Below are 13,462 nucleotides of genomic sequence, written 5' to 3' on the forward strand. Positions count from 1 at the left end.
GTTTTTTTTTCTCAGCTGGGCATAGATATTGGCTTGTGACTAACCGCGCTGGCCACTAGATATCATTGGATGCATCACAGGAATGCAACTGCAATGACAATGAGCCCAAACTAACTGAAGGGAGAACTTGAGGTTGGGTAACTCTCGCATCTGCATTTAGCTACAAGAGGAGACGTCAGCTTTGTTCTCAGCTCTGGGCTTTGTGCTCAGGGCCCTCTACGGACGAGAGCGGGTGGTGGCCTGGGGAGAGAGAAGCCTTTGTGTTAAGGCAGTTGAGAGCAGCGGTTCCAATAGGGGGAGTGTCGATAGGCTCCTCTCTAGCTGTCTTTGGATGGGCGCTCTGTGTGTATGCTGGGGCAGGACTGTCAGCCCTGGAGACTGAAGGCCACTGTCCACAGAATAGGCCCAACACAGGTAGTGTCAGGCCAAGCGTCTCCCATGTGCTGCCACAGCCTGGGGCTGCAGGGGCCACCTGGAGGTGTGGGAGGGGGCTTTGCTCTCCAAGGTGCAGACAGGCCTTGGCATCTCCAGGCTGCTGCAAGGGGCCCAGATAGCACCAGCGTTGCGGGTGGTTTCTGTGGCGGTGACGTGGACTGAACCTGCCAAATTGCTTTCACCTAGGCCCACTGAACATCCCTCTGGTGGATGGCCATGGGTTTGGGATGCTACTGCCACAGGGTTTTCTTCCCAGTCCCTTGAGCCCAAGGAAGGATGTTATGGTGGTTCAGGCACTGGAATGAACCTCGGGAGAGCCACGTTCGATTCCCGGCTCTGCTACGGACTCCCCATGCTGCATAATGTATCTATAACTCAGTACCCCCACCTGTAAAATGGGGGCCATAGTCCTGCCTTTTGTCTAGTTAGATTGTAAACTCTTAGGGGCAGGCTCACTGTGTCCGTACAGCCCCGAGCACGGCAGGGCCCGAGCACGGCGGGGGCCTGGTCTCGGTGCGTACAGCCCCGAGCACGGCGGGGGCCGATCATGGCGGGGGCCTGGTCTCGGTGCGTACAGCCCCGAGCACGGCGGGGGCCTGGTCTCAGTTGGGTTGCCTAGGCAATACCGTAATACCTATAATTAATGAGCCACCTATTCCTCAGTGAAAAAGAAGAAAACGTCCCGAGCAACCGCCCAAGAAGTTAAACTTCAAAAAAAGCCCGTTAGACCTAAAAGGCTGCTTAAAATAGCTGCCTGCAAGTGAAGTCTGTTCTTAGCTGCCCCCTTCCCTCCTGGGGCGGGGCAGGGCTGGCAAACGGTCAGCGCCTCACACCATCCCTCACCCCGTTCCTAGCAAAAAGCGCCCCCTCCCTTCCCGCAGACCCAACGAACCGGCCCCTCTTCCCCCAAGCCTGGCTGCGCGCCGCCGCTGTGGAAGAGCGAGCGAGTGAGCGAGCGGCGCTCCAGGGGTGGGGGGAGAGCCCTGGCGATCAGCGCCTGAGGAGGGAGAGGGAGAGGCTGGAGAAGGATGAGGCTTTTCAAACAAACAAGCCCTGGGCTCGTTGCTCATCGAGTTCTGTTGAAGCAAAGGCTCTTGCGGTTTCATGTTGTTGTAAACGTCCTTCGCAAACCACATCCTCTCAGCCGGTGGAAACCAGGGCCGTTTATAACTCTGCTCCGGCCCCCCGCTTCCCTTGCCGCTCCCTGGCTCGGGTGGGCTGCTCGGTTCTTCGCCGCGCTCCTTCCTCTTGCCGCCTGTTCTTCGGAGCCGCTGCCAGCCCGGTGGCGCGATAGGGGCATCTACCCTCGGTGCAACGTGGTGGTTTTTGCTTTTCTCGGGCTCTGGGAGATAGCGGTTCCCCCCCTGCCCCCCGTGTCCTGTCTTCCCGTTCCCTCCCTCTTCCCCCCCGCCACCGCCACCACCACTTCGGTGGCAAGCTCTGTATCAGGCCCTAGCCAGACGTTACCGCGCTGCACACTCAACTTCCTCCTGGCTTCCGCAAGCCTGCGACCACATCCGATGCTGGGGGGTGGGTGTGGGTGTGTGTGTGTGCATGCACGCACTGCTCAGGCTCACCTCATCCAGGTGGGGGGTGTTATCTGTGTGCTTATTCAAAATGCTGCCTTTCCCGTGAAAACGTAAGATGATTGAAATGCAGCAAACCGCTCTGATCTCCCAGCAGCCAGCCAGCGCCCCCCTAGCATTGGCAAATAATGCATCAGGTACTCCATCGAGTCGCCAAGAACTGTCTTTTTCGTCTCTTCACACCGGGATACGCCTCTGTCCCTTGTCGTGGTAGTATCCGAGCACCATACGATCCCGAACGCCTTTGCCTTCAGGACACTTCCCATCCCTTGTGAGGTAGGGAGGTGTTATCCCTGTTGTACAGAGGGGGAAACTGAGGCACAGAGCTCTTAAGTGACTTGCCCAGGGTCACACCGGGTGGTTTGTGGCAGAGCTGGGAAATGAATCCAGATTTCCTGAGTTCCAATCCAGTTCCTTAGCAATGAGACCATCCTTGTAGGCCCTCAGCTTCACTCGTGACTTAGCTGGTCTGGTCTGGCGTGAGGTCATGTGGGTGCCCCCTGCAAACCTCCAATCACACTCCAGAGTGCCAAGATCCATTTTAAGCCCAGCTTCCATAGCAGGGCAGGTGGGAGGGTCCCCGTGGGTGTGTAGATACCAAGGGCTAGCTCTGGAGTTCATGACTTCATTGTTTTGTGCCCACTCTTGCTATTGTGCTAGTGAACGCCCCCGTGCACGGGCTTTGACGCTGCCTGTGCCTTTTGGAGCAGTTTCTCATGGCACCAGAAATCAGATTCCCTGGAGCATGGTGTGTGTTGATTTTTGGTGTTTTTGGTGAGAGGTGATAATGCTAATTTCCCCTGCATGCAATCAAGGAAATCCAGCAGTTGCTGCCTCCCCCCTCCTCCCCCGCCCCTGTCACCGCCAAGCCTTCCGGAGATGGCAGATTGAATGTTTGCACGATTCCTCTAGGCACAGGAATTCCCCAAGCCCCTGCCACTGTAAATGAGAGCTGGCTCCCTGATTCATTTTGACAAGAGCTTCTGCTCCTCGGTGCAGGCAACCAGACGGCTCCTCTCCATCTCTGCTCTCCAGGAGGGAGGGAAGCCTTCCAAAATTACCTCTTAGGGGAAAGGGCGGGGAGACGAGGAATCTGAGAAGGGGGCTGGAGAGGGGGGCAGCTTTTTGGATTCTTCCCCCCCTTACAGGCCATGAGATCCCGATGCCTTTTTGGTGCTTCCCTTGTTTGGTGACAGGCGATAGTTTCTGCAGCGGGAGAATTGGCGGCTCAACTGCTGGAAGGCAGGTGTGGGTAAACAAGGTGGAAATCTCCCCATGGGAAGTCTTGGTATGCCAATTTAAATGTAGCTGCTCCTCAGCGGGGGCAAGGGGAGGCGCCACGGACTAACCCTGACATGCTTAGAAAGGCAGGAGTTTTTTCACTCCGCTGCACCCGTCTCAGGTGTGCAATGTGCTGTGGTGGGAATCTCTGGGGCCTTCAGATGCCCTGCTGGTGGGTGTGGGGGAGAGGGGGTCGGTTCTCCGCAAGGATATCCAGTGGTGCAGGGGTCATTTGAGCAATGAGAACGCTGGGCATATGTGCAGCACTTCTCATCCATGGATCTTGAAGGGCTTCTCCAAAGATGTGGGCACCATTGTTGCTGCTCCGCAGCTAGGGAAACTGAGTCACAGAGAGGGGACATGCCTTGCCCGAGGTTACCCACGGAGGGTGCATGCTCCAGGTTTCCTGACTCCCTGTCCCTATCCACTGCCAGCGTAGCAGCGTGCTAGGTGTCCTCTGGAATAAGTTTGTCCTCAGTCCCGTTCCTGGCAGGCAGGTATCGGTTGCTGCAACTGGCGTTTGTGGGCATACAGACAAAGTCCTTGTCCGGCGGAGATTATAACGGGAGAGGTGGTCGAAGGGGTGTGAGAGAGGCCCCCGCAGGAGCGTATGCTCCTGGAATGTGGCTTGGGGCTGGCTGGGGGGAGGGAGGGTGAGCCTCATTCTGGGCAGCGGCCCGTAGGATGGCTGGCTGGAGTTAGCTGGCCTGTGCAGAGCCCAGAGGGGAAGGTAATGGGCGCTGGACGGGGTGGCAGGGATTGCTGTAAATTGGCTGCTGTGGGGTGGTGCTGGCAATGAGTACCGTATATATTTGTGTATAAGAGGGACCCTGTAGGTGTAGAAATGAGTGACCCTGTATATAAGCCAGATGGTCCACTCCTGCCGCCTTAGCTTGCCACGTCCTTTCCTCTGGCCAACAGATGTTATCCCGACTTCAGCCAGATCGTTCGCCTCTGAGTCTTCTGGCCCTCTAGTTCCCTCCCCCCCCCCTTGTGTTCTCTCCAGCCTGCCCCGGGGTGTCTCCACTCCCCCCCCCCTCCAACCCTGTCGCTAGCCTCTGTCCCTTCTCCTGACCAATGCTCATATCGTCTCCCTGGCCCCCCCGGCGAGTGCCTCAAAACGTCTGCTTACATTTCACCCCTCGGCCGCCAGCATGTGCGGTCCCACAAAGCCCGACGCCTTCCGCTTCCACGCGTCTGACCGAGGGGATCGATGCTGCTGTTTCGGCCAAAGAAATAATTGTGCATAACGAGGTTTGTAGCATCGATTCCCTGGAGAGGGGCTCTTTGTTTTCACAAGCCACCGAGCTCGGCCCTCCCTCCCTGATAACCTGGCCTGACAAATCAAATGCACAGAATCGATCGCTGACCACGCGGTTTTCTGGCCTGGGGGCAGCTGTGTGACTTGGACCCTCTTGTTCCAGCACCCAGAGTCCTCTGCCCTCACTTGCAATGCTGCTTGGGTTTTGGGGCGTCTCTGGGGCGTTGCGCTCCCACGGCTGGGTGCAGAGCAGGAACAGTCAGAGGATGCATGGCGCTTGAGCGCAGCCTCGGTGTGGTGTTTAAGAGGTAGGGAATCCCCAAGGCGGAGGAGAAGACCCTGCAGCAAAATATTCTGAGTGCTAAATAAGGGCACCAGAGCTGGATGGCTCCTGCCCTATCAGGCTGGGAGTGACTGAAAGTTACCACCCGTCACCTGGCCTGGCTGAAATTAGACCTCTTGCCAGGGGACAAATATCCACCTCCCCAAACTCTCTCTCACTGGCTGACTCTGCAGAGATGCCAAGGGTCCATGGGGGAGTGAGCTGTCGCCTTACTCCTGGGCGGAGCAGCTCTCAGGCAGGGCAGAGGCATGTGGCGGGTAACCAGGCACTACTGACCCCTGTCCCTGGGGGCTGACATCGGCCCCTTTCAATGGCACAACCCCGCCCCATAGAAGAACCCATGTACAGTGTGCTGAGCAGAACGTGGCTATCGGGACAGGGCAGTCCCCACCCAGCGCCTGCGCAGAGATGCAGAGAAGATTCCTGGGCCAGCTGTTCGGCTTCTAGTGGATTTCAGCTAGCAACAAAGTCTCGTCTTGCTGAGCGTGACCTTTCCGGGAAGCTTAGAATAGAGATTCTTGTTGATCCCTCTTCCCCTCCTCCCGCAGAGCTGGGAAGCTCCTCCAGGTGGGCGGGCAGCATGGGCTTGGACCTTGATTACGGTGGCTAAAGTTGTACAGCTCTTCTCAGTTAAAAGCAAACGTCTGATGCCGCCGCAGACATCTGCCATTTTAAAAATGCCCCTCTTTTAAAACAATGGCCAAAGCCTGCTGTTCTGATGGTACGTGCTCGTGCACTGGGTTTTCCGGACGAGCTGCCAGAGACTGTGGCCACTGCTCTGTGCCCGGAAAGGGACAGGTTTTCCCCGTGTGTCTAACGGGTGGATCCAGATGGAGCCCTGGAGAATAATCTGCGCTTTCTCCCTTGTTTCAAGGCCAGGATGGGATGGACACAGCATCCTCTGCTGATGAAGGGTGGCTTGTGAAATGTACCGACTGGTCTTTCTGCTCCTTAGGGAAAGTTGGGATGAAGTTTCAGTGGGGAAAACATAGATGATAGACGTGGGCTCTCTGTTAATGAGCATGTGCTAATCGCAGCCCTGAGTCCTGCTGTCGGAAAAGAAGCCCATTCATGTAAGGGACCTGGGAAGTATTCTTGGGCTGTGTTTTGTTTGAACTCGTAAGGCTCAGCTCTGCTCAGGAGCAAGCTTCTGATTTCCCGCGTCGCTGTGCAAGGTGGGGTTTCGTCCGACAGCATGCTTCTGTAGCATTTTTCACGTACAGGTCTCCAAAGCTTTCGCCAAAGGAGACGTTTGATCCCGGACTTGCTCTGCAATCTGCCAAGGATGTGAATAGGATACTTAGGAAGAAATGAAGGCTAGTGGTTAGAGCAGGGGAAGAGGGGGTGGGGGATTCAGGATTTCTGGGTTGTATTTGCAACTCTGCCACCGACTTCGTATGACCTTGGTTTAGTCACTTACTCTCTGCCCCAGTTTACCCATCTGTGCAGTGGTGGATAATCCTTCCCTGTTTTGGAGGAGCATCACCAGGCTTTGTCTGTATAGCAGCTTACGCTCACCCAGGCTCAGCGCTGCGCTGTTGAAGGCAGTGGGAGTTTTGCAAGTGATGTCAGCTGATCTAGGACCAGGCCTGTAGGCCTTTCAGCGAGGCTGTGGTCTTGTTAGTCTCTCTCTCTCTCTGCCCGCTGCGAGTTTTATCATCTTTACACCGGATTTTCTTCTGTTGCAGATTTTCCAGCAAGTGGATTTCAATAAGAAGCCAGGCCGCATGAGCGCCAAGCCCATTAACTTCGCGGTCGTCTTGAAGCTGTCCAATGCTAACCTGCAGGAGAAGGCTTTCCGGGTATGTGGAAACCCCTCCCCTGTCACGCGGAACCTGCCTACCACCCCAGGGTTCATGCTCTAACGCCCAGTACAGAGTGAGCGAAACAAATCCCTGGACAGCTCCTTTGAAGTCAGGACGGTTGCACCTGGGGTGGATTTTGTAAGGGGTTAATTTCCCCATCTAGATGCCTCTACCTGGTTTAACTGGGGTGATGAAGGCACAAGAAGGCACGCGCAGTGCGTCCAGTGTCATCTCTTGGGGTGGCTTATTCTGTGGTCTGCGTACTAAGAGATTTTCACATGGGTCCATCTCACGTCCCAGCATCCCCATCCGTTTCTCCTCCATCCACAGGACCCTGGGGGGCCCAGAGCTCAGGGCCCTGGCAGCGTGGAGGTAGTTTGGGATTTGGTTTTTATCTGATTTCTTTTTCCTTCCATCCTCCTTACCCAGGATGGCCTCACTGAGCAGCTGTATGACTTGATACTCGAATATCTCCACGGCCAAGCCCACAGCATCGGATTCCCAGAGCTGACCCTGCCAATTATCATTCAAGTAAGGCACTTTCCTGTGCCGGGGCGTGCGAATTTGGGGCAGGCTTGAAACGGTTCTGGTAGCGGGTGGGAGGGGGTCTCTCTTTTCTCCCAGTGGTGACTTCCCTTGGCATTTCTCCAGATGTTTTTGGCCCCGGTTTCACTCGGGCTGTGAGCGGAGGGAAATCTCAAGGCAGCAGGAGGATGAGGGTGGGCAAGGAAGTGGTTCTGTATTTCACTTCTCCCCTGGGAGACGTGGGAGTGGGACAAAGGGGCATCTAATTACTGCAGCTGTGTCCTCGTGACTGATGAATGCAGGTTGGCTCTGGGCGCTGTAGCTCTGTCCAAATTGCAGCGTGTGGCTGCGCGTTTCCCAGAACAGGCGTGAGCTGGTAGCTGTGCCTCGTGAGGCGACGTGCTTCCCTGCCTCACAGCCCCTCACACGCCCACCGCAAGATGGGGCTCTCTCCTCCATCCCTTCCCCTGAGCCAGGGCTCTTCCCCTCCTTCACCCACCACAAAATAACACACGCGCCCCTTTCCCCTGTCCCTCCCCACGGCCCCTCACGCCCGTCGTCTTTCCTCGTCCCCTGGCAAGCAAGCCCCGCTTTGCTCCTCTGGCGCACTGCCCTGCCGTCCGATCAGTGTCGCCCGGGCGGGTTTGTATGTGTTCGCTGATACCTGGCGCAGCTAGGGGGCCGGGTGGCTTGTATTTAGGGAGCAGCAGGTCACTGGTTCTGAACAGTTAAATGGAGCTCCTAGCTCAGTGAACGTATCCCCCCGGGCTCCCTTTTTTAACTCCCTGTTGACGGGTGGCGTATGGGAACTGGCTTAGGTTTGCTGCCGTCACGTTGCTCAGGACTGCTAGCATCTTTGCTCTGCTTAGACGCCATTGACTAGCGGGTGACCACGCACCTGGTTGCTATGACGCCTCTGGCTGATCTGGCAGCGACTTCTCAGCGCGGGAACCGTTGGCCGTTTGGGAGGCGTATCTGCTCCTAGCTGCAGTGTTGCAGACCAGCACCTGCCCTGCACACGGTCGTGGGCTGGGTCGCGGCCCTGGCCTAGCCGCCCCTGGCGGACACGAGGTGATGGGCTCTTCTGTGCTAGGAGCGCAGCTCCCGTGCTCACTCCAGTGTGTCCGTTTACTGATCTACAAGAGACACATGAAAAGTTTTGCTCCCTGCGTCGTTTCCAGCAGCTGCTGAGGGCATCAAAGCCATCGGGAGCTGGTGTTGTGGCGGGAATGGAGCGTGTCCCGCAGCCCCCTGGCACCGAGCGCCCTGTGGCTTCCAGACACCCCACATCCTAGCCCGCCTTTCTGCAGATAATTAGTGCTGTGTGTGCAGTGTGGTGCGACAAGCGCCCGGATAGAACAGCCTGTTGATTTCCTGTGTGGCCACCGCTAACCACGGCCTTGGGGTGTCTGCTGGGCCGAGGCGTTGGGTTTGCGTTCCCAAAAGCTGAGGCAGGCTGTGTCCCTGGGACACCTCCACTCGGTGATTAAAAATCCCTCCGTCCTGAGGCTTGGAGCTCACCACCTCCTAATGCCTTGGCGCTGGGGTTGGATTCCTGCTGGCAGAGGGCGGGGTCCGTAGCTGCCGGTCCGTGGCTTTGGGAGACGCTCGGCTGAATCGACCCCAAACGGAACTTGACAGCCCAGAAAGCAGGAAGCGCGAGGGCAGATCAAAGAGAAGTGGAGCCAGCCGGATGGAGAGGGTTCAAAGGTTTCTCTTCTGCCCAGCGCCTCGGGAGTGACCGGGGGAGGCTGCTGGTTGGCAGTGAGGGTGAGGTGCCGGTCTGGCTGCCTCTGCGCACGGCCCGCTGTCTGGTTCTCAGACTAGAATCAGAACTGACTTGAGAGGAGGCTGCTTCTCCCCTCCGTAGCCCCCTGCCAGAGGGAAAGCACCAGACAGAATGGGCACGGGAAAAGAGGACAGTCACCAGAACGAGGGGCGGGGGACAGGCCGGGGAGGGCATCGTCTGTGGCTAGGCAGAAGGGCAGGAACAGTGGATGGTCCTTGCCATGTGCCACTCCAGCTGCCTTCCTTTCTGCTCTGGCTCGCATGCTCTCCCTCCTTTGTTTTTGGGGTGGCGGGCTGGGGTTGGGGTTGGTTTGCCTGGAATACACAAGCCCAGCTGCTTCAGATCATTTATAGCTCCCTGCATCATTTCCAGTAAGGAGAACGGGGTTTTTTTTTTGCTGTGGTCTCCGCTGGTGTAAACCATTGGTGTGGCAGGCTGACAGAATCAATCCTGCTAATCACAGGGCTGCTTAGCTGGGAGCTGGTGTGAGATGTCGTTTGTCTCTCACTCTCACACGCACCCCCTGGCTTCCCATATTCTGGGAAGATACAGTTGTGCGATTTGGCAAAGGGGAGACGTGCACACACACGTTCACCCACTCTCTCCCTCCTCGCTGTCTGCTCCAGCCTTCTGGGTTGTCTCTGTCTTTTAACGCAGGAGCCAGAGCTGGAGTAAGATCTCATTACTTCTCGTTAATATCCGAGGCAGATAGCAGGGGAACAGGGAGGGGGTGGGATGGCGGGGACGGGAGCGAACAAGCCGCGCTGAACTGCACAGATAGGGCTTGAGATTTGGCAGGATTTCTGGCGACACTTCTGCAGCGAAAGAAAAATGATAATGTACATCGCAACGGATGAAATGGATCTTGAGCTGCAGCTGCAGGGATCCAGCGAGATAAATAAAATGACAAATGCATCCCTGGGTGAAGATAAATATGCAGCACCTATAAAGATACATATTTTAGGAGGAGTTGGGGGTGGGATTTGAGCAGCAGAAAAACAGTTTTACTGACCGGTTTTTAAACACCTCTTTAGGGAGAGGGCAGGCGATGTATATTAACCCTGTCGTTTCTGCGGTTGAAGGAGAACCTAGGATCGTGCAGAATATGGGGGGTGGTGTGCAGCGGATGGACAGGTGACGGGAGAGGATTCACCATGTGAGTTGCAAGCTTGAGCCAATGACTGGCTCTTCCTGCAGTGCTGTGTGAGCTGCCAGTGGTGGGGAATAACAGCACAGAGCAGGTGTGTCGCCTCTCGGTCACAGGGGTACCTGCCTCCTGAGTGATCCAGTTTGTGGGACTGACAGAGGGACACTTCCCTTCCTGTTTTTCTTGTCCTCATGCGGGACTTCTAAACATCGAGTCGAGTTCGTCATTCGGAGACTTATGATCTGTGTTACAGTAACATCTGCAGCCCCCAGCCGAGATCAGGGTACCATTGCTTGTGGCACTGGATGTAGGTAGCGAGAGAGAGACAATCCCCTCTCCAAAGATAGCCAAGACAAAGGGTCAAAGGGGAAACTGAGGCACAGAGTGACTAAGTGACTTGCCCAAGGTCACGCACACAATCTATAGTGAAACCAAAACTGAACCCAGATCTCAAGTCCAGTGCCTGAACCTCAAGCCTCTCTCTCCTCTCAGCCCGTCGTCCTCCTCGGTTCTGGCAGTTTCCCAACTCCCTGGTGAGCCAGGGGGAGGTGGGAGTGGCTGTTGCAGTCCTGCCTTTGGGGCCCAGCCCCACTCTGAATAACGAGTGTGTGAAGTCAAAGTAAAACAAGCCTCCGCCCCACGCCCGTGTGTGTTTCAGAGCCATTAGCGGGGCACTGGAGTACTTTGTCCCGTCACGCTGCTTTACCTGTTCCCAGCTCTCTCTGAACACTAACTGACCTAACCCTCCCAACGCTCCCCATTGCATTAGGCAGGTACAGAATGAGCCTCATTTTACGGACGGGGAAACCGAGGCAGGGAAGTTGTGTGACTTTCCCGCAGCCCCTCAGAGAGTCAGTGGCTGGAACCCCTGTCTCTTGGCCTCCCTTTCCTTGCTCTCACTGCTAGACCACGCCGACGCTGGGCTCAGATTAGTGAGGCATATGCACTGCAGGGAAAGCGACCCGCTGGCCTTTCGCTCTCTGCTTTGGATCCCCTGACAGTTAGCCATTTGTCTGCCCTGGCGGGGTTTCTCTTTGCGTGTGGCTCTGGCCAGGAGCCTGCCTGGGAGAGCTCCCCTCCGCTGAGGGCGGGAGCATTTGGCAAGCAGTGTAATGTACCTAGGAGGAAATCTACTTGTCAGTCCGTCCACCCTGCTTCTGCAGCCCTTTGCCAGCAGGGACACCCGACGCTGCCTCAGCTTTTCTCGGGGGGGAGGGCGGGGTTGAGCCTTAAAAGAATGGGGGCAGAGCCATGGGGGGACTGGTTGGGATTGGGAGCGGGATGGAGGGGTGTTTAAGGATGAGGCTGCAGGCGAAAAACACATTTCGATCTGGTTGGAATAAAATACCCTCATTGTCTAGTGAAACTGGAGTTTGTTTCCTGGCCAGAGGGAGGCCAGGGCAGCTCCTCGGTGACTGGGAGGGTCTCTGCGCAGGCCGGCGGCAGCGTCTGTGGTTTCTGAACTGTGCTGGCTGGGAGCCCAAGGGTTCCACATGAGGCATCGGGTCCAAGAGGAAATAATCGGCTGGTTGGAGGCCTCCCAGCTGCCCACAGAGAGGTTCATTTTGCAGATGTTGTGGGGAGGGCGTGTGGGGTTTGCACTCAGGAAAAGTGAGAGGCATTGGCTGGAATTGGGGGCGGAGCAGATGACTCTTCCGGAGGCAGCTCAATCCTGACACCCCCCCCCCTTGGAATTCCAGTTCTGCCCCTCCCCAGCTCTGCCAATGCCCCTCTATCTGCCCCATCCCCTTGGTATTCCAGTTCTGGGCTCCCCAGCTCTGCTAGTGCCCCTCTATCTGCACACACACACCCCCTTGGTATTCCACTCCTGCCTCTTGCCTGAGCCGGGACCAGTTGTGCTGATTATACGGCAGCTGGAAGCTCTGGTGTCAGGCCGCGGAAGTGTTTCCAGCCTGATGGTTAGATGCCCTGTCCAGATATGAGCTGTGATAAGGGATGCCAGGAGCGATCTCCGAGCAAGGCGGTTTAAGTTGACCTCCGTGCTGACGTCCGGTGTATTGGTCCCTGAAGCACCGTGGCAGCGGAGATGGGTAATAGCTGGGCCGTGGCTGTGAACAGAGGGAACGAGGAGCCCCTTGCTGCCTCTCTCCGGGGGCGACGGCTTTGTTTGTGGGATCAGTTAATGGAAACTATTACACGTCGTTCATTTTCTGCCTTTCTCCCCTTCCTTTCTTCTCGCTCCAGCTCAAATCTTTCCTGAAGGAATGCAAGATCGCCAACTACTGCAAAGCGATCCGGCAGCTCCTGGAGAAGTTGCAGGAAAATTCTGCCTACGTCGCCAGTAGGCGTCAGAAAGCCACCTTCAGCGTGGCCAGCAGGGAGGCTGTGGTGAGTCGGCAACTTGGATTTCGGCTTCCTGGAAAGACACTCTGACTCCGCGGTGGGGGTTGAGACTGTGGCAGCGGGAGGAGGGGCGAGGTCATGGAATTGGGCATGCCCGGGGTGGGTTGGACGTTTGCAAAACAGCGTGGGCTGAGCTTGGCTCTTGTGCTCTCGCTGGCGAAATTCCCCAGCCAACAGCATCATGGAAAACATAGTCCCTAAATTACACCCGCTGTTACGGATGTGTGCGCCTATTAGGGACACTCCTTTTCAGTGGTACCTGCCTGGGCCTTCTCCTGTGGAAGTCTCTTGCAGCTCGCCTGTCCCACTTCAGATCTGTGGAGGCCACCAGATGAGTGACAACTGGAGGAGGGACCTCACCTCCTATCTAGGAACTTTGCTGGCTCGTGATCCTTGGCTGCCTGCCTCCTGCCGAGGTGCGGGAGGAGGGGGGATAATACCTTTGTTGCTCAGCTGATTTGCAGCACGTTGTCTTTGTAAAACGAGTGCCCTGGTTAGATTCTCCTTGTTCGCCTGGGAACGGGACTCTAAGATCAGTGCCAAGCAATAAGCTTTAGGCTGAGAGCAGGACTTTTGGGCGTTGTGCCTCCGCGGCTGCTGGCCGATGGGCTCTGGGACATTTCCCCTCCCTGCAGCCCGAGCTGTTGCGTGTAGACATCTCTACACGTTTGACACCGAGGAACGTGGCCAGGGCCTGGAGGAGCCAGTGTGCACTGGGTTGTTCTGCTTTAAACTTTGGGGACAAGTCGGATGTGGAGCGGAGAGGAAGGGGAGCGGGTGCCTGAGATGTCAGAGGCCCCGGTGCAGGCAGTAGCTGCTGAGGGAATGCGCGGGGGGCTTTTGGCCTCTGGGCTGTGGCTGCAGTGAGGGGTTTTCTTTACAGATAAGACTGATAGCGGGGACTGTAAGGCCCAGGAAGGGGCGGG

At 56.6% G+C, this 13,462-nt stretch overlaps 1 protein-coding gene across 2 annotated transcripts in view; it reads left to right on the forward strand.

Moving 5' to 3' along the window:
* Window positions 1–13,462, forward strand: part of NOC2L (NOC2 like nucleolar associated transcriptional repressor) — an 81,639-nt gene that overhangs the window by 31,390 nt on the left and 36,787 nt on the right. For both annotated transcript variants that reach the window (XM_044996672.1, XM_044996673.1), the window contains exons 13-15: window positions 6,595–6,708; window positions 7,141–7,242; window positions 12,378–12,521. In XM_044996672.1, the coding sequence (XP_044852607.1) occupies window positions 6,595–6,708; window positions 7,141–7,242; window positions 12,378–12,521 (360 nt within the window). The remainder of the gene's footprint in view (window positions 1–6,594; window positions 6,709–7,140; window positions 7,243–12,377; window positions 12,522–13,462) is intronic.

Source organism: Mauremys mutica, chromosome 21 (assembly GCF_020497125.1).
Source record: "Mauremys mutica isolate MM-2020 ecotype Southern chromosome 21, ASM2049712v1, whole genome shotgun sequence".
NCBI lineage: Eukaryota > Metazoa > Chordata > Testudines > Geoemydidae > Mauremys > Mauremys mutica.